At 42.0% G+C, this 21,115-nt stretch overlaps 1 protein-coding gene across 1 annotated transcript in view; it reads left to right on the top strand.

Annotated features, from left to right (window-relative positions):
- C2CD3 (C2 domain containing 3 centriole elongation regulator) overlaps nucleotides 1-21,115 on the top strand; it is a 2,415,762-nt gene that overhangs the window by 797,231 nt on the left and 1,597,416 nt on the right. The window contains exon 15 of the mRNA XM_044072855.1: nucleotides 11,870-11,988. Within this exon, the coding sequence (XP_043928790.1) occupies nucleotides 11,870-11,988 (119 nt within the window). The remainder of the gene's footprint in view (nucleotides 1-11,869; nucleotides 11,989-21,115) is intronic.

The following is a 21,115-nucleotide window of genomic DNA, read 5'->3' as shown; positions in this document are numbered from 1 at the left end:
ATAGAAGATATCCACCAGACAGGTTTGTTTTCTTGAGGAGCAGGTTTTAGTTCTTTTGGGTATGGCTGATTCCATGAAGTTGTACAGCTGCTTGTATACTGCATTGGCATACTGTTCAGTATAGTTGTCTGTATCCTCTGAGAGTGGTGGTTGTGTGAAGCTACTGATACCCTCCCTTAGGAGGTTGTAGTCAGCTTTTGAGAAGTTTTTTTAGCTTGGGTATGGCTGGGGGGGTGGGATAGAAACTTCAAATGAGACAGACCGATGATCAGATCTCACCAGGGAAGCGCATACTATGGGAATGGTGCAGTGGTTGCCCATGTTGGTGAGAACCAAGTCCGGAATGTTATCTCACCTTGTGGGGGATGAGACGAGCTGTTCTAGTGCATTAAAACTGATGAAGTCACAGAGTCGTTGGGTGAGTGCATTAGTGCTGCAGTAGTTCACCTAGTCTCTGGTGGGGTAGTTGATGTCACCAAGGATGAGGGTGTTAGGGGGATCTTGATGGAGTCAAGTAGGTCCAGGTAGGAGGAGTGAGTGGCCTGAGTCATGGAAGGGGGTCTATATCTGGCCATAACTTGGATGGGTGTCTTACCAACTGTCAGTTTCACCTGGAGTATTTCCAGTGCATCATGCTGGCAAACCAGTCTTCTGGAGGTGTGCCTGTCCTTAATGAAGATGGACTGCACCATTCTTGGTCTTCCCGACCTCATTTGGGGGTCGGAATGTGTGGAATGAGGTATAGCCTGGTAAGGCCAGGGGTGCTGTCTCTAGCCTGAACTAAGTTTCTGTGACTGCACAGACATCGGCATCCTCCAATGCAAGGACAGCCTCCAGTGAGTGCATTTTCGGGTTAAGGCTCCTAGTGTTAAGCATGACCTTCAGTTTGCTTTTTGACAGATCTTTTATGTTGGAAGATTTGTCTTTGGAACATATCCTAAAAAAGGCACAATGGGGGAGGCAAGAGCCTTGGCCAGGATCCAGAATCCCGAGGTGACAGGTGGAAGCCATCTCTGTCAAAGCATTAAGGCCTGTAATCCTTATGAGCCAGAAGCAAAGGATCCCCTTGGAAAGACATCAGAAACTGAGCCGGTTGTTGAAGTCAGTTATTTTTTGTTGGCATTGTAGTATCTTTCTTGGTGAATGCAGGATGCTGCTTAGGGATAGGGTCATACCTGCCTGGGACACATACTCTGAGAGCTCAATCATATCTCTCTCCTTGTAGTCCAGGAAGGTACATCTCAAGTCATTCACACCAGCATGGACAATGACCATCATACTTATACCTATTGTGAAGAGACCTAAATGCATGCATGATGTAGCGGATGCTGGCACCTGACAGACGACTGACTGTGACCTTCTCCTTGTCAAGCCTGGTGAGGGGGACATGGGTGTGTCTCAGTTGCGTCGCCAATGACTAGTATGTTTGATTTATTGTTTTGCCTTATGGGCCATGTTGGTTTATTGTCATACCTTATGAGCTGTGTTTGTGAGACACTGGTATGTTGTCTGCTGTGTGTGATGTGTTTGGTGTTGTGTGTGGAATGTATGTGATTGTGTTTCGGAGATCTCTGTTATTTAGGTGAGTTTTTATTGAGGATATTTGCTTAGGTGAGTGTGGGTGTCTTTGTGATGTGAGTGGTATGGTGTTTGTGCTGGCAATCTCCTCTTTGTCAGGAGTACTCACTGTAGAGCGAGAACTTGGATTCCAGGTTACTGATGTAGATGCATTTCTCGGAAGTAGAAGAATTATGTGCTAGGTGAAGAGGGCTGTCAGTAGACATGAAGCAGTTGCTACACTGTCTATGCCCATGTTGACCAGGCTGGCAGGAGAAACTGATGGGAATTGTCCAGACATAGTGTTCTGAATACTTGGTGGACTTGTGGAGAGAGGGTTTTGTCCACAAGAGTGTAGACCACAAAAACCTTCTTAAATGTAGAATAACTGGCCTGAAGCACAACTGTAAAACCAAAGCTACGATGCTTAGAATGGCAGATAAATTTAATCAGACTACTAACAAGCAGCAATAAATCCAGCAAAATAAGAGCACTTGAACACTTAAGAGCACACAGCAAAGAAAAATAAGGGATTATGGCTTCCACCATTCCCCTGCAACTGTGGATGGGCTACATATGCGAAAGCTTCAGTGGTACCGCAAGTCAGTGTGTTTCCAGCATTGTCACCCCTGGACTTCATAGTCATCTTTTTTCCTTGTCTCAGTAGCGAGTTTCAGTGGTGAATTCATCAGCTTTCTGTCAACCTGGGGGCTTCCTTTCCAGCCTCCAGTTCAATGGCGTCTCAAGAGCTATTTATATATGCCTCAGAAAGGGGGTGGGGAGCTTCCTTCAACTCTGTCAAGGTTCAGGGTCTCTGGCCTCTTTATCAGAGGTTGGACCACATCAATAAAAAGAAGATGAGGGCTCTGCTTCTGGCTCATCAGGATTTTCATACCTTGGTGTGCTTGGACATACCCTTCTTCTACCATCTACTGTAGGAATTCTGATGAACATATCTGTATATCCCATGCAGTATGCTTGTTAAATACATAAGTATAAAATATTTTTTTCCAAAGTGTGTACTTAGCCAGTGTTTGTGGTAAATGGGTAATCTAAAGCTAGGAAAACTGTCCTTAAGTAGTGTGTCATGTTGCAGCATGTGCCAGGATAGTCCGCATGTCCCCCTTCCCCAAACACCGATACCCTCGAGAAAGGGAGAAAAAATAAAATAAGAATAGAGGATAGGATAACCTGTGAACTGAAAGGAACTAAAGCTTCCATTTAAGAGATAAAATAAAACATTTCAAAGCTTTACTGGAAAAGCTCACCCAGACTCTGTCACAGCTTGCTGTGAGAGAAAGGTTAATTTGCATTTGCTTTGCTGTATTCTGCATTACTTTATTGACTTTTATTTTGGATGTTGTGATTTGTTTTCCTTGCACTGTGTTTTACTTTTACTGTGCTTTTAATTGCATATTAAAACTGCGAAAGAAACCACAAATCTCTCTTGTGAGTCACACACATTTTTTTTCCTACCCTCCCACCCTTGTACTGTTTTGTTCTTAAACTCCACTGTCTTTCCAGTTGCCTGCCCCCTTTGTTAATTTGACCAAGTATCTCCTTCCTTCTCCCCTTCCATTGGCTGTAGTGAGTAAGCATAAAATTATTATTTTGTAAAATATTTCCCCTTCAACTATTTAAATTTATTGGCTATCCCACTGTATTCCATAACCTGAATAGAAAGTGCCCACCCCCTTTCAGTCTATCTGGCTCATTTTAAATTAGTGGTTCTCCGCTTAGATAGCTAAAGCTTAAGTTACCCCCTCTTTCATATCTAACTGCTTAGTGCACACTGCAGTACTTAAGATATTAACCCATTTTTTTCCATCTTACCGTTAAATTCTGCAACATCTATTGCAAGACCACCAATTTTTGGAGAGCCCATGTTGTGCCTCTCAGTAGTCATCTTGGGATTAGTGCTTCAATTTTCTCCTGGTGGGAGAAGGAGCACACGGACAAGGGTTTGCTGATCATCTGAAAGCCTAATAACTGCTTCATAGGTGCCAGCTTGGAATCTGTGCTTATATTCTGCTTCTGGTGAGAGCAGGAGCAGAGTGCATTGATTCACGATAGTTTCTGGTTGGGCAGTGAGTGCCTGTGCTTGACATTTCTGATTGGTCTGCTTGCTATTCAAGGCGTCTACCAGGAAAATGATACAACAAACCTACAGATGCTTACATTATCCGGGACAAGACTGTGGCTCACCAAACAGTCTGTGGCCTTTCTCTCATTTTGGTATTGGTGCCAATATTTTGTTTCTGGTGAGAGAAGAAGCAATGAAGTATTGTATCCCAGCAAAGTGAGGCCGTGGTGAGACCAGCAGTAGTAGTAGCCAGGCAGTAGTCATTCACGCGACTCCCCTCTTATTCATCATTGTTGACAAGCTAATTCTTTGTTTTCACTAAGTACTGCTTGATTTGTTTCTAACTTCAGAATATCTGCCTCAATGCTTCATCCTTAAATTTTCGAGGTCTGTGTATTAGTTTCTCCTCAAGTGTTTGAGTGCTTTGTACAGACTCAGACACCTTGAGTGACATTTTTCCTCTAAAATCACAATTGAAATTTCTCCAATACCCAGTTGCACCCAGGGCAACTAGTCTGTAGTAACAAACACTGTCCCCAGAGTTGCAAACCTGATACATCTGACATTGATTGATATTCTAACTCCAACGGTCTAATCAAAGTAAAAAGGGTCTGTTGCCATGGATATGAACTTTCCCACTATCTCCATTACCAGCTTGATGGATATGGACATCCTGAGGCAATGTAAAAATTGCCTTATGTTTACTGACAACCAGTTAATTCTCAAACAAACTGATATAGTATGTGAGAGATGTATTTATACGGTGTCATTGGAGGCAAAGCTCTCACATAAAAATACTCCTAATGTCAGTAAGGTTGTCAGTAGTTCACATGCTGCACCTATCACACGCAATTCAAAGCAGACATATCGACTCTCATATGCTGAGGCACTTAAATTCATCCTTCCTAAACCCCCAAGACTTCCTAGACAAAGTACACACAAAAATACCCTTATCAGCCCCGACTACACTCTTTCAAAACAACATAAACAAGACTGTCGATCAGTCACGAGTGGAGTCTCACAGGGCTCGGTTCTGGTCCCTCTCCTGTCTGGCATCTACTTCTCAGAAGTCCAGGCCAACACAGAAGGACTCTGGCTGACCAAGTTCATTGATGACTACAGGCTAGGAGCCATTGTCAACTCCCCAAGTAATGCAGACATCCTACAAAAAGGTGTCTCTTAGACTAGTCACTGGTGTTGGAACCATGGCCTGAAGCTTAATGCCAAAAAATATGTTATCCTCCCCTTTGGAAAACTTGGTTCCCATGAATTACCACCGTGACGGGAGCCCACTGAGCACTGAAGGGGGCCATAAGAGATTTGTGCACCAAGGTTGATGGCCGCCTCACCTTCAACCACCACATTGCCACTGTGGTCAGAAAGTTCTTCTACGTGGCACATTTTATAACCAAAGGTTTTGCATCCAGGAAGAAAGAGGTCATCATCCCTGTGTACTCATCCCTCATTAGACCAGTCATCAAAAGTAACGCCCCATTTGGCATGTACCTGACCAGAAACCTACAACAGCTGGAGAGGCCACAAAAGCACCTCACAAAAAGAATCCTAGGCCTTAAACACATGTCCTACATGGACAGACTCAAGAAACTTCAGCTGTTCTCAGTCTGTTATCGTCTACTTGGAGGTGATCTCTGCTTGACTTGCAAAGCCATGTCCAAACCAGCCCTACTTGAAATGCTACACTTAAAGAAATCCCAATCCCCGCGCCCCACGCTCCAGAGATCACAACCTCATTACCACAATTAACAGAACATGCTGGAGGGACAGGTTCATCTCCCAACGACCGTCCATACTCTGGAATAGGCTTCCCATTCATGTCAAGCAGAGCACTTCACTAGCCCTCTTCAAGAGAAATCTTGATGAGTGGATGGGTAACAGAAAGTTCACTCCAGGGATCATTGCAGTTGCAATACTGGATATGGTCACTGTGAACTAACATCGGTTGGCACGGTGGCTGAGCAATTTTTTTTTGGGCTAGGCTTGTAAAGGCTCCAGGGCCATTAGCCTAGTATACACTTATGAATCTATGAACACACACAGCCACATCTCATGGAGCCTCTACTAAGTCCATAAGGCAAGCCACTATACAATCCAACATTCTGGTCACTGCAGACACCGTTGTGAGATGCACTGATGTCCCTCTCACCATGCTGAATAAGGAGAAAGTCAAAGTCAGTTGTTCATCAGCTGCTAGGCTCCACCACATTACGCACGTGGTCAGGTCATTGGACCACAAGTACTAGTATGACTCATAGTCCATGTGGGTGTAAATGACCTGAGATGTACCTCCCTAGACTATGTGAAGAAAGACATCATAGAGCTCTTGGAATATGTGTCTCAGGCTTGTTTGAGCCTAGCATTGAACAGCATTTTACCTTCGGCAAGGATGATGCCACAATACAAACAAAAGATGACTGACTTTAATAAGTGGCATAGTTTCTAGTGTCATTCTAAGGGGTGCGATATTTGTCGCATGGAAGGAGAGGATCAACAGATCACGCTGCATTGCCAGGGATGAATTTGGACCTCTTCCCTCTAGGCTTTCAAATATTAGCTAAAACATTGTCTTCCTCCATAATGCCTCTTTTAGGCAATGCCAAAATGAAAGTAAATCCAACATAGCAAATCAAAATCAAGAAAATCTAAAAGTATTACGGCTCAATGCTAGGAGTCTAAACAAAACACTCCACTCTCCAGAAGGTCTCTTCACCCTATAGAATGCTGACATCTGTCTGGTCACTGAGACATGGTTAAAGCCACAGAGAACACACCGACAATGCAAGGTTGTAATGCCTTCCACACATTTAGACCAGCTACTATACAGACAGGGACTACAGGTGGGGGTGTCTCAATTTACATCAGAAATAAATATACCTCAAGTTTGGTCAAACAGGACGATGCACTTGAGCTATTCAATAGGTTCATAGGTAGATACTAGGCTATCGGCCCTAGGGCCTTTAGACGCCTAGCCAGAAAGGTACCTTGGCATTCACCACCCAAGAAAATGATTTTCCTGTGCCCTTGTGGAGCAGAGCCACAAAGGTGATCCCTGGGGTGAATTTCCCATGCAATCATCAAGATTATTCTTGAAGAGTGCTAATGAGGAGCTTTGTTTGATATAGATGGGTAGTTTGTTCCAGCATATGGGAAGTCTCTAGGACAGGAATCTATTCCTCCAGCATGTTCTGTTTATTGTGGTGACAAGGTTTAGGTCCCTAAAGCGTGCAACTCGGAGGGATTGGGATTTCTTTAAGTGGAGCATGTCCAACAGCTCTGGGTTTGACATAGCTTTATATGTTAGGCAGAGATCGCCTCTGAGTAGGTGATATGCGACGCAGTAAAGCTGGAGTTTTTGAGACTGCCTGCATAGGGCATCTGTTTGAGGCCAATAATCCTCTTTGTGAGGTATTTCTGCGGCCTTTCCAGTTGTAGATGTCTTGTGAGGTACATACCAAAAGGGGCGTTGTACTCTATAATGGTTCTAATGAGTAACGAGTAGAGGGGAACAATGACCTTTTTTTTTTCCTGGAGGAGAAACCTTTTGTGATGAGGTGTGTCACTTAGAAGGATTTCCTGACTACTGTGGCAATGTGATTATCAAAGGAGAGACTACTGTCCACCTGTGTGTCCCAAGCTCTCTTATCACACTTTCAGTGTTAAGTAGACCACCACCTATGTGGTAGCTCATAGGTACAGAGTTTTTACCAAAGGAGATGACAGTGCACTTTTTGGCATTGAGCTTGAAGCTATGGCTTTGACACTAGGCATCTGTCTCAGTGAGGCTCTTTTGTAGGATGTCCACATTGTTAGCAGTTTCAATTATGGCTCTTAGTTTGCAGTCATCTGTGAACTTCGTTAGCTAAAGACCTTCTGTGTTGGCCTGTACTTCAGAGAAGTAGATACCAAACAGGAGAGGACCCAGGACTGAACCCTGTGGTACTCCACATGTCACTGGTCTGAAGTCTGATTTGGAGTATGCTACTTTCACAGTGTGGGTTCTGTCAGTGAAGCAGTTGACAACCCATTTTGTGACATAGGTATTTATACCTAGTTTAGTGAGTTTATCTATAATTCCAGAGTGGGGGGATGTTGTCAAAAGCCTTGGCGAGATCTAGATAGGCTGTGTGAACCACCTTACCCTCGTCTACGGCTTTGGTGACTGTTTCAAAGAAGTCTGTCAGGTTTAGGAGACATGATCTGCCTTTTACAAACCCGAACTGGGTGGGGTCCAGAGTTTGGAGATTACCATTGTCTTTGTTTATAAGTTCCACAATGATACGTTCCACGGCCTTGCAGACCAGGCTCATTAGGCTAATGGGGCTGTAGTTACCGGGGTCCATGGTGGCTCCCCCTTTGTGGAGTGGGATAACCAACGCTGTGCCCCACTTAGTGGGCACAAAGCCTGAGGTGAGGCTGAACATGGTGTTTAGGTGGGGTGCCAGTTCATTCTGTAGTTCATGTAGAATGCAGCCTGGGATATTGTCAAGTCCCATGGATGCTGTGTTCTTGGCTTTGGAAAGTGTGATTTTTATCTGTGCAGCCTTGATTACAGGAACTTTGCATTCTTCCGGTATAGAGATGGGCCCTTTAGGGGGGGGGGTGGGGGTAAAGTTAGCACTGAACCTATCTGCCAGGATGTTGGCAATATCAGTTGGTTCTGTATATTTAGTGCCATGTTCAAATAACCATAGGCAAAATCCAATACCACTTCTTTGCAAGCTCTAGGTCCCCCTCTATGACCCAGGAAACCCATACCATGTATTTAAACTATTAGAAGCACTAACCATCCAACCTAATCCCATATTTATGGATGACTTTAATTACCCCTCTATTGACTGGGAATCCTATATGACACCAAACGTACATGCACAGAGATTCCTGGATTTTGTAAACACAAACTTCCTGGACCAGATTGTCAGTACACCAGCCAGGAGTGCAACCATACTGGATCTGGACCTCACTAATTTGGGAGACTGCTGCACACTCCCTACTGTAATGCCTTCCCTAGTAAAGTTAGACCACAAAATGGTCTCCTTTGAAGTAAAAATAAACGTGGACCCCCCCAGATAAACTTGGAATACTCAGGAACTGCTCTAAGGATAACTGCCTGCTATTAAGTAATAACTTAGCGAAATTTCAAGCCCCCATAAACCCTGAGAACACTTCTGCTTATGCAGAACTGTTCACAGAAACCCTACACAGGCATGTTAATAGCCGCATAGAGGCAGCTGTACCCACCAGGATGAAGTACAGAACTAACAAAAAACAAGCCACAGTGGAGGAATCACAAAATCCATAGGCTGTATAGCAGAAGAAAGTCTTGTCGAAAATTAGGAGGTGCAGCATCCCAGCAGGATAAAAGCCCTCTCGTCAAACTAAAGAAACAACTCAGAAGACAGTCTACCAAATCCAAGTTTGAAGTAAGTTTTGCCTCCCAGACCAAGGACAGCCAGAAGGCATTCTTTAGCTACATCCACATTCTCAAAACCAATACACAATTGTGTGCAGAGCTAATTGTAAATGTAGCCACCTATACAGAGCCAGAAGAGACGGCAAAAGTACTGGCAGATGAATTCAACTCCAAGCTTACCCCTCTCTCCCCCTCAATTTTCCCTCAGGAAATACAATCAAATATAACTCCCCCTGCTATCACTAAGGAGCAGGTCCATAATGCTCTCTCTAAAGCCAAGAACGCTGCATCAGTAGGCCCAGACAGTATCCCAAGATGCCTTCTAAATAGCATTAAACATAACCTATTAGGCCCTCTGGAATTGCTATTTAACTGTAGCCCCCAAACAGGCTTCATGCCCCATGAATGGAGAACAGCAACAGTCATTCCTGTGCTCAAAGGTGGGCCATCTACAGACCCTGGAAATGACAGACCCCATAAGTCTTACTAGTCTTGTATACAAATCGATGGGAAAATATAATGGAAATGATCAGTAATGAATATAATGAACCTCCAGGGACTGGAGTTTGGGTCCATCAAGGGTAGGTCATGCCTACTCAACCTAGTGGGCTTCTTTGAGAAAATGATCAGTAATGATGTAATGAACCTCCAGAGACTGGAGTTTGGGTCCATCAAGGGTAGGTCATGCCTACTCAACCTAGTGGACTTCTTTGAGAAAATGATCAGTAATGATGTAATGAACCTCCAGAGACTGGAGTTTGGGTCCATCAAGGGCAGGTCATGCCTACTCAACCTAGTGGACTTCTTTGAGAAAATGATCAGTAATGATGTAATGAACCTCCAGGGACTGGAGTTTGGGTCCATCAAGGGCAGGTCATGCCTACTCAGCCTAGTGGACTTCTTTGAGAAAATGATCAGTAATGATATAATGAACCTCCAGGGACTGGAGTTTGGGTCCATCAAGGGCAGGTCATACCTACTCAGCCTAGTGGACTTCTTTGAGAAGGTCACCAAAGCAACTGATGAAGGCAGAATAGTTCTCACTGCCTACCTTGACCTGGTCAAAGTATTTGACACAGTACCCCACTCGGGCATTGTTGACAAACTCAAGAGATTAGGTACAAACCCATGTGTCACCCGGTGGCTAGCCAACTGACTCAGGTCAGAGGAAGTTGGAATTGGGGAGTCCACTTCTATAAAGAGGCCAGTGACAAGTAGAGTCCCTCAAGGATTGGTCCTTGGAACATTCTTTTTTGAAATGTATTTCTTTGAAGTCAAGACCAGTGTCAGTGGTCTCTGGCTAACTCAATTTGCAGTTGATTGCAAATTAGGAGCAGTCATTGAATCCCACACCGAGACAAATGTTCTCCAGGAAGGGCTGACACAGACAAGCAACTGGTGTGAGAGTCATGGAGTAAAACTAAATGCCAAGAAATGCATATATAGTATCCTTCAGAAAGTCATCCTCCCCTGGTAACTATCATATTGACAACACGCCCTTTATAGTTGGCCCAGTAATCGGGGACTTGTTACACACACAGTAATATAGCCTTTGGCCATCATGTGTCTACAGTAGTGAGGAACTTATTCTGTGTTGCACAGTTTATTAAAACAAGGAGTAAAAAGGTCACACAGATGACCAACTGGTTAAAAACACACAGAAAAATATAGCAAAGCTAGACTTCTAACTGTGTGATGCCTTAAACCTCTTGCATCAGAGGCCTCATGGGGTATATGCAAATCACCCTTTAAGAATATCAGGTGTTTCAGCTAAATGGCAATTCTGAATGGCCATGACTTTTTCTTTTACTTCCATTTCTAAGTCTATATAAACAAAGGTATGGCATCTAGGTCCAAGGAAGTCATTGTTCCACTGTATTCAGCCTTCATCAGACCTGTCATTGAGTACAGTGCCCCCTTTCTATGTACCTAACCAGGCACATCCAAGAGGTTGGAACATCCACAGAGGCTCCCCTTTAAAAGAATACAAGGCGTAAGTGAAATGTCCTTTGCAGACTGCCTCAAGGCCCTATCCCTGTATTCTGTCTCCTACAGGCTGTTGAGAGGACATCTGTGCCTGCTATACAGGGCATTGTCAGAACCCACTCTGATGGACCTCCTGCATATCCACAAAACAAACACCACCAGAATTACCCATTCTAAAGACCTAGACCTTGCTTGTGATATAAATAGGACTTGCATGGAGAGAGAGGTATGTATCCCAGAGACTACCATGTCTACGGTACAGGCTTCCCCTGCCATGTGAAGCAGAGTTCTTCTGTAACCCAATTTAAGTGCAACTTGGACAGTTCGATGAGAAACAGGAATTTCAGGCCTGGTTTGGTACCTATGTCTTAAATGGAAATGTTTCATCTTCCAGGCCCATGCTTGTAAATGTTTCATCTTCGAAGCCCCTGCTTACATTTATCAAGGGTACCAGAACTTGTCAGAGATTTGGGATGCCTGACTAAGCTTAAAAAGGCCCTTGTGTTTGTTAGCGTAGTAAACACTTATGAACCTGTAGATGTAGACCTAAGAATCTTATAATAGATAAAATGATATGTTATGTCCATATCTCATGTTATTCATAGCTTAGACAAATAAATAGCAGCCTTGGAAAACGGATTCAGTGTAAGATTCTTTTGTTGCTGAATCATGTCTTAGCCGTTGATTTTCTTGTGAAGTGTTGCATTCGTTTATATGAAGCTACTGAAATACAGTTGTATTGCTCTTGTTAAGTAGAAATATATTCTAACTTTGTGTGAAATTATATCTATGACATTATCTTGTTTACTTTGTAGTTGTAAAGTTTGCACATCGCTTTGTGTTTCCTCTCCATTTCACTGGATTGATGATAGAGCACTGGTGGAGTTCGGACCTGATATTTAAAATTTATTCAAGAAAAGGCACTCAGAAAAAGGTGAACTTGCCTATTTTTCTTCAAAATCTGCATGTGAATGGGAATGAGGAAGCAATTTGCTTAATTTTGTTGAGAAGTTCCATGTATTGAATGTCTTCACATACATTAATAAAGGAAAACAAATCAAAGTCATATTTGTCATTGTCTTCACACAGTATACATATGCATTTTCTTTTTAATAATTATCATTCAGTCCAGCATTAGATAAATTGCTCACTTTCTGCCTTCTGGTAAACCTCACTCCTGCACCAGAACAGTATTCTGTATGTATTGTTCCCACAGATTCCAGTAATTCCTACATTATCCACTCTTTCCCTTTCCTGAATATCCCACCTGATTTTCTTTTATCTCATTTTCAATATTCAGTACTTCACTTACAGATAGTTTAGATTTTGATTTTCCAGCATTGTTATAATTTTGGACTGAATGACAGTTATCAGTAAAAAAAAAGTGTAATGTATACAGATGGTAAATGTTAATATGGTTCGTTTTCTTTCCTATTAATGTATATGTGCCTGTCCTTAAATGAAAAACACAGTGACACTAGCACACAGACTTAATAAATTATGTTACTGATGTAAGTAAAAAGTGTCTAAAAGGTATGACATTACAGCTGTGTTCCAATATGTTTCTCTTTTCTGCTAGTGGATTAACACGGCATTTCTTCATTTCCTAAATGATACTTTTTATTTTTTTAAACACCTTTATTAAATTATCAATGTCTCGGACATGTGAGAGCTTCATTTCAGACACGAACACATAAACGTAAGGAAATGATAGCCCAGTTAAGGGGCTATAAAAGCACTTAATCAGGAGTGGACACCTGGACCACCAATACCACATAACTGTGGCGTTGTTTGCTATGACTATTTAACAAGTGGATGAATGAGGTCTTGCCCCCTATCGCTGTGCAGACTAGCCATGATGTCTTGGGAGTTGGCAGTTCAGCAAAATTGCTCTTTACAGGAGCAGAACAGTGTTGCAAACTCGGTCTAGGACATACCGTCGTGAGTCGATGTTGCACTTCGAGGTATCCCAGGACAGTGCCCACCTGTGGGGAACTGCCATGTTAGACCTGTTTTCCTCCTATTACAACAGCTCTTTGCCAGGATGCTTTGTAAGAAGGCCTGGAAAACAGATGTCATTTCTTTCTGTGGATGGGAATGTTGCCTTTACACCTTTCACCTTTTCCTCTGATAACCAGAGTCTTACTAAAGAAAGCAGTAACTGAGTGAATTTTAATTAAAGGAATTAACATCCTCTTCTGATTGTTGATTTTTTTATGAAGGTAATTTAAAGAAGGACGTGCTGATAATACTTCTGGGAACTGTCTTTGGGCACAGACAACATTGGCTCTCCCTTTTCATACACCTGGTCAGAAGAAGTTGCCAAAATCTCCCTTGCAGAGTGGACCTAATCATAGAGAACAAGGGATCTCTCATGCACCCCAACATTCTTAACCTCAGTCTGACTGTACAGATGATAGATTTGTGATCCCATTTAAGCACCTCTTTTCAGAGTATTCCAACAGGTATCAAAGAAGGATAGGAAGCCTTCTACTTGGAAATAATATTTAGCCAAAAGAAGGAGATTGTCTAGTTAGTACCATAACAGAGACCAAGATTCGTCCCAATACAGGGGATTCAGTAATTCTCTAGTACCTGTGTGAATTGCTGAAGTCAGGCCTTTCTTGCACTTCTTTCAAAGTTCACCTTTCAGACATTTTTGCTTGACAGCCACCAGGTCCCCTCTTCTTCCTTTTTATTCCAAGTCATGCAGTTCTTGAAATGGGTTTTATATTTTAGATAGTTCACAAAACAGGTTTCACCATCCTGGGGACTTAATTTTATGTTGGAGAAGGTAATTTTGCCTCCCTTTGAAGCTGTAACTAACGGTTCCCTGAAGTGTCTTACCTTGCAAGATTTGTTTTACTTAGTGCTCTGACTTCTGGTAGGCTAGTATCTGAATTATAGACCCTCATGTCTTCCCAACCCTTTTTAGTCTTTTAAAAATATTATACAAGTCATAGAGTCAATACTACCTTTTTGCCCAAAGTTGTTTTATAGTTTATCTTGAATAAGAGTCTTCCTCTGAATGTGTTCTTTCCTGAATCCAAAAACAGAATGGAGAGAACCTTTCATACCTTGAATTGTACACAGACAACTCGGATATTACCTGGACAATATTAAAGACTTCAGAAATATCTGACAAACTTTTATTTCCTATCATGGCAAGAAAAAGGACATCTAGTTTCTAAGCAACCCATTTCCAGATAGCTGTCTTCAGCTGTTCACTTCTGTTGCTTTCAGCATAGAAAATGTTCCCCTCAGAAAAAGCACACTGTATCAGAGCTGTGGCTACTTCTGAGGCTTTTTGGAAAGGGGTGGACTATGGAACTGTTGTATAGGTAGCTACTTGGTCACCAGTACACATTTTGTCTAAACATTATAAAACTGACTCACTTTCCAGAACATATATGTTAAAGCTATTTTCCAGGGTCTTATGCATTCTGGCCCTGGTTCCTGTCCCCTTTCTTCCAAAGCTTTAGTTCTACTGCAACAGTGGTCTTGTGATAAACGTAGTACTTAAGGTTGCCAACTTTTCATGTCAGAAATTCTGAACATGTATGTGAAAGCAAAATGCATGTAATACTGATACCCGACATGCAAAAAATTTGCTTAATAATGTTTAGATTAAACAGAGATGATCAAGCAATTATGATAAAGTAATTTTATAATATCTGTGCTACTGTATTTTTGTACAGTATTTTGGCAAATATAAGGTTTGAATTCATTTTGTCAAATGACCACATAACTACCCACCAGCTTTACTCTACAACAAAAAAAAAAAATCTCCCTTTGGTACCAGTATGCTGACTAAAATGTATTGCTAAAATTATTTCATCCAAATCAGAATAAAAGTTAATCATGTGCCGAGATAGGGAGGTACAACTAAAAATATTTTTATAACCTGTGTTTTTCAGAACAAGAAATCTGCAACTGTGGTTGACATAAAGGGAGGAAAACTGAAACAATGCATTCCAACAGAAAGCCTCACCATCTGCTGTCTTTAAACATGAGCCAAAACTACATTAATCAGCTAAAGATCAGGGTCATAGGAGGAAGTAGTGTTCTGCGTACAGTTGCTGTGGATGATTAAGAAGTTTGAGGTGTGTTTTGCATTTAGCGTCTCCAGTCAGCCATATTAGTCAAAACTTCTGTCTTCGAAATATGCATCCATTCCACTGGTATCCACAACTGAGTTTTAAAGCTGTCTGTCTCTCGTTTGATGGCTCATAAGATTAGATTAATTTTGTGGAACATCAGCTAGATGTGCAGTCTGATGAAGTTTTCTAGAATTTTCCAGCACATTGTGGCACTGACCCCACAGAGATGATTCTAGAAATGTATTCTAGTGAGTGGACATTCAAAGCGTTCAGTAGCATGTTATGAGGTAGGGATTTCTTCATTCTGTTTGGTTGGCCAGAAAAGAGAGATTGCATTTCTAAAACTCCAGTAGTCTAAGCATGTTTTTGCTAATAAGGAGGATCTCTCTGCAGTGAGACTGTATAGCTTGCTCAGGAAGATGCAGACAAGCATGTGACACTGATCAAGATTTTGCACCCTTTACTCAATCGAGGGTACCTCCCCAAGGTCTTCTGACAAAGTGGAGGCAGCCTATATCAACATTGTGTTGAGCTCCCTTACACCAGGAAAAAAGACCCAGAATCAGGGTTAGGTCTAAATACAACTCCTAGATTTGCAGCTCTATTCCTACCCTATACTGCAAATGTTGTCCTATGCCTGCCCTGTATTTATAGGGATACCTGGAAGTCCCATGAAGTTGAAATTGTGGCTAATATTTTTAGAAAGGCACAGTTAGGATAAGGAGTTGGTGCCAAGATATTTTCCTGCAAAAAAAGTTTAGATCCAGTGTGAAGATATCTTTCTGTCAGATCTGTTTTTTTAAAGGATGTTGATTATTTGCCTTTAATACAGTCTCTCTAAAAAGGGAAAATCTATTTGAGTCCCCATGATTGACATGTTTTTTAAAACGTGAGAGTTGTTCACCATACTTAATGTCATAATTGAGACTTTTTTACCAGGTAGTCTGGGATGTAGATATTTTTGTGTCACTTCTGCCATATTATTTGGGGTACCAAAGTATTCATTTAGCTACCAGTCTTGTAGGTAAGTACTAAGCTAGCTGCCCTTGCTGGCCATTTCTAAGGCTAGCCGATTTCCCTAAAAGGTGGGAATTAAACCCTATATCTCATAACTGTGAGGTAAACACCTTAGCCATTATGCTAACTCCAGAAAATGTTACCTAGGCCAAGGAATTGGGTTAGAGACTGGCAAATTCTTATTCGTAAGTAATTTTCCAAAGCTGTTTCTGTTTATAAGAAAATGTGCTTTTTTTAAAGTTTTAAGTATGTGGATAAAACTTGATGTGTACATAGTTTCTTGATGTGCTGTAATTTATTAAGGAGACATTGCTGTTCGCTTCGTGCTTATTCAACTTGTATTGTATATGCCATGTTGATTGCAAAGGCTACGGGCTTGTGTTCGAATGATCATGTCAACATTCATCCATGTATGTCTGAGGGGGCCATTTGTCTTCCTGTGCTACAAGTTCCCATTATACTTCTCTGTTTTAGTTTTGCGTTCAGTAAAGTTTAAAAATGTAGCGATCTTTAACCTCTTACTATTTTAATTAAACAGACCTAGCCATCCAACGGTGTGAAACTTGGCTCTAGATGATTGTCAGTGCTGAAGTGGCACCCCAACCTCATGTACAAACATGGGAAAAGGGGGTTGCAGATGGGTGGATCTATAGATTACCCACAATGTATTTTGTACTGAAAAAAATCAGTTTATGAATTCCTGAATCTTTAGTTTTGTCCATAAACAGCCTTATATGTGTATGTTTTAGTCACTGGTGTCATCATCACTAGCTGTGAAAGTATTGCAGATTGCTTTTATGAAGCCATGGGATGGCATAGCTGTCATTCTGCACAAGAATGGGGACGCTTGGCCTCCTTTAGCTTCCATTATTTGCTCCCAGTTAATGATGCAAGCCCAGAACATACCAGCCTTTCATCATCATCACTATTATTATTATTAAGAGCAGCTGTAGTTCATCTGTAGCTAATACCTGAGAAACTGAAAGACCTGTTCTAGATGGGCCTCAGTAGTCTTGTCTGCGGTGGCCTCACTCCTTTTCTGTTTCCCCTAGGTATTTCTTCTACCTACGTTCCTGATCAGAATTCTCCCTTGCTTTCCCTATGAATGCATATTGCATGCACTTACATCCTTAGAATTCCACACTGGTTATTATGAAGGCTTGGCCTACTACAGTTTCACAAGCTAGCATGGTCATCCTTCTGCGGCATGAAACTTTTCTGAGTTACCTAAACTCAACAAAAAGCAGAAAAGTCACAGCTAGCTGAAGTGAATCCCTTCCCAAGAGTGTGTAAAACAAAAATGGGGCGAGAACAGACCATCTCTTGTTTCTTCTAACATGGAGTCTGATTTAAACCCATGCTTTAGTGCAGAACCTCTTACAAATACAGTATCTTCTAGGAGAGCCAATTCAAAGCCATAGAACCATATGTGCATTAAAATCACATACTTTGTAGAAGTACATCTGCAGTTGCGAGTTCAGGAAGTATTTCTTAACCCCCGTGAGCAGTTACAGATGCAGCCGTCATTAGTCTACGTTTCTGAAAAAGCCAGAAGATAAACTACAGAGCCAAGACCATGTATATGCCAATATATTATAAATAACCAAATCCCTTGTAGCATGCTCCCACACCTGGCGTTCATCTGCACTGTTACTTCTACAGTACTGATGCACCTTGATCATTTTACCTAATACTGACACCTAGACCACAAAGTCATGGAAACAGCACACACAGGGACTTAGCAGTTGTGCGCACATCTTCAAGATGACAGGCAGGGACAATAAAGAATTGAAGGAGGATGTAATTAACAAACTTATCAGCACATTAAGGAGGCTGTAATTAAGACTCACCAGCACATTAAGGAGGCTGTAATTAAGACTTACCTGCACATTAAGGAGGCTGTAATTAAGACTTACCAGCACATTAAGGAGGCTGTAATTAAGACTTACCAGCACATTAAGGAGGCTGTAATTAAGACTTACCAGCACATTAAGGAGGCTGTAATTAAGATGTACCTGCACATTAAGGAGGCTGTAATTAAGACTTACCTGCACATTAAGGAGGCTGTAATTAAGACTTACCTGCACATTAAGGAGGCTGTAATTAAGACTTACCAGCACATTAAGGAGGCTGTAATTAAGACTTACCTGCACATTAAGGAGGCTGTAATTAAGACTTACCTGCACATTAAGGAGGCTGTAATTAAGACTTACGTGCACATTAAGGAGGCTGTAATTAAGACTTACCTGCACATTAAGGTGGCTGTAATTGACTAACCTGCACATTAAGGAGGCTGTAATTAAGACCTACATGCACATTAAGGAGGTTGTAATTAAGACTTACCTGCACATTAAGGAGGTTGTAATTAAGACTTACGTGCACATTAAGGAGGCTGTAATTAAGACCTACATGCACATTAAGGAGGTTGTAATTAAGACTTACCTGCACATTAAGGAGGCTGTAATTAAGACTTGGGAGGCTGTAATTAAGACTTACCTGCACATTAAGGAGGCTGTAATTAAGACTTACCATCACATTGCCCTACTTCTGGTCTGTCTCAGTTAATGTCTGTTCTTGCATCCTTCCTTGCAGATGAGTGCAGCTACCATATTTTTTTTCTTGCTGTATACTCTTCATGAAACTAAATTGTTTGCTAAGGCTCAGGTAAGCTCTGTCTTAATTTCTTCCTCCTTAAAAATGCCTCTTTTTAAACATGCCTTGATAGTTACAGTTTTGAACCAATGCCATAAATCGCAAGTGCTGAGGTGAGCTACCCAAGGTTCCACCTTGGTATGCTGAAGGTCCCAAGCTGACCAAGCTCTGTCTTAATTTCTTCCTCCTTAAAAATGCCTCTTTTTAAACATGCCTCGATAGTTACAGTTTTGAACCAATGCCATAAATCGCAAGTGCTGAGGTGAGCTACTCAAGGTTCCACCTTGGTGCGCTGAAGGTCCCAAGCTGACCAGGTGAGGTGACTGTGTCCTGTAGGGTCACATTTGTACTTACTGCTGGGGTGGGAAGCAGCATTTATTCATTTTCCAGGCTTAAAGCCCTGGAGAGGGAATGAAGGCAGTTAAGTCACAGTGGTCCCTAAAGTGACAGCATATGCTTGCACTGATAGAGAGGAAGATGTGACCTTGGCCTGTACTCTTGATTTAAAGGAATATTACAAAGGTGATGTGGCACGTTTGCTGCGAAGGGGAGACTCGCACGTTGGCTGAGCTGGCTGCTGCATATAAATAATTTTGTAACAGGTTATAGTGGGACACATATTACGTTTCTGTGGTTGCATTCATTCTGTCTGCAACTATTCAGAAATCTGTCTGCAAACCTGGACCACTGTTGTTCCTGCTGCTGCCACTGTCGACTCTCCTGGGATTTCATTTTGGATTTCATTTTGTGTGCTAGGTCAGTAGCTAAAAAAAAAAAAGGAAGCATCATTATATAAAATAACTTGCACTTCAAAAATCACTAAATGCTGCAGTCCTGTAAAGTAGCACTACTGACATTGAACACCACTTCCTGTAAAGTAGCACCACTGACGCTGAACGCCACTTCCTGTAAAGTAGCACCACTGACATTGAACGCCACTTCCTGTAAAGTAGCACTACTGACATTGAACGCCACTTCCTGTAAAGTAGCACCACTGACGCTGAATGCCACTTCCTGTAAAGTAGCACCACTGACATTGAATGCCACTTCCTGTAAAGTAGCACCACTGACATTGAACGCCACTTCCTGTAAGGTAGCACCACTGACATTGAACGCCACTTCCTGCAAAGTAGCACCACTGACATTGACCGCCACTTCCTGCAAAGTAGCACCACTGACATTGACCGCCACTTCCTGTGAAGTAGCACCACTGACATTGAACGCCACTTCCTGCAAAGTAGCACCACTGACATTGAACGCCACTTCCTGCAAAGTAGCACCACTGACATTGAACGCCACTTCTTGCAAAGTAGCACCACTGACATTGAACGCCACTTCCTGCAAAGTAGCACCACTGACATTGAATGCCACTTCCTGTAAAGTAGCACCACTGACATTGAACGCCACTTCCTGTAAAGTAGCACCACTGACATTGAACGCCACTTCCTGTAAAGTAGCACCACTGACATTGAACGCCACTGTCACAAATAGTCTTTCTTCATCACGTAACTAGCAAGTCTCCATAAGAAGTCATTTAATTGCAGTTTGTTCCTCTAACAGATAAACTCCTGCCAAAGTTGCTGCTCTTTCATCTGAACTTACACAATGCATTCCTGTATAGTACGTCACTGTCTGTCATATCCCCAATTCCCACCTAGCACTTCTTTTAAAATGTGTGAATGGTTGACTTCGCATGCCAGTGTTTGTGTAGCTGAGCCAATTGCCTTCCATCCTAAAAACTCTCAACCTGCAACTGGTCAAAAGTTCCTGCAACCAGCTTTCATTTTATTTTTTCTGGACAACATGCTGTCCAGAATGGAATTTAACATATTTATTGAGAGCATTAGGCTTCAGCCTTCCTCCTTAGGGCAAGGAAACTCTGAATTTGGCATGCATGAACATCCCTCTTACACTAGCAACGTCTTGTGATTGGGGCATCCATATAGTGCATGAGGAAGGTGTTCAAAGCTTTTGTAGTCTGTCAAAATGTCCGGTATGCTTGGCAAGATACATCTCATAACAATAAATGCTATTCAAACATCTGATGTGAGAGTGTTCAATCTCGCCGTTTGTTCTTACACATGGGTTCGGAGCCGATCCTCGGCTCCGAGTCGGCCGCTTAGCAAAGCTCTGCATCGAGAAGAAGCTCGAGACCAACCTATCTCCCACAATTCCCTCTGCCCTTACCTCAGATCTAGTTTGCCGCTGCATCTGATCACATCGTTTGAAGAGCTCTGAGCCAACTTCAGATAAGATTTATCTCTTTTTCTTAAAAATTTTTTGATCTAAATT

The sequence above is a fragment of the Protopterus annectens genome, chromosome 5.part1, assembly GCF_019279795.1.
Source record: "Protopterus annectens isolate FY-2018-M chromosome 5.part1, PAN1.0, whole genome shotgun sequence".
Lineage (NCBI taxonomy): Eukaryota > Metazoa > Chordata > Ceratodontiformes > Protopteridae > Protopterus > Protopterus annectens.
The sequence above is the reverse complement of the archived record's forward strand: the minus strand, read 5'-3'. Positions and strand labels throughout refer to the sequence as shown.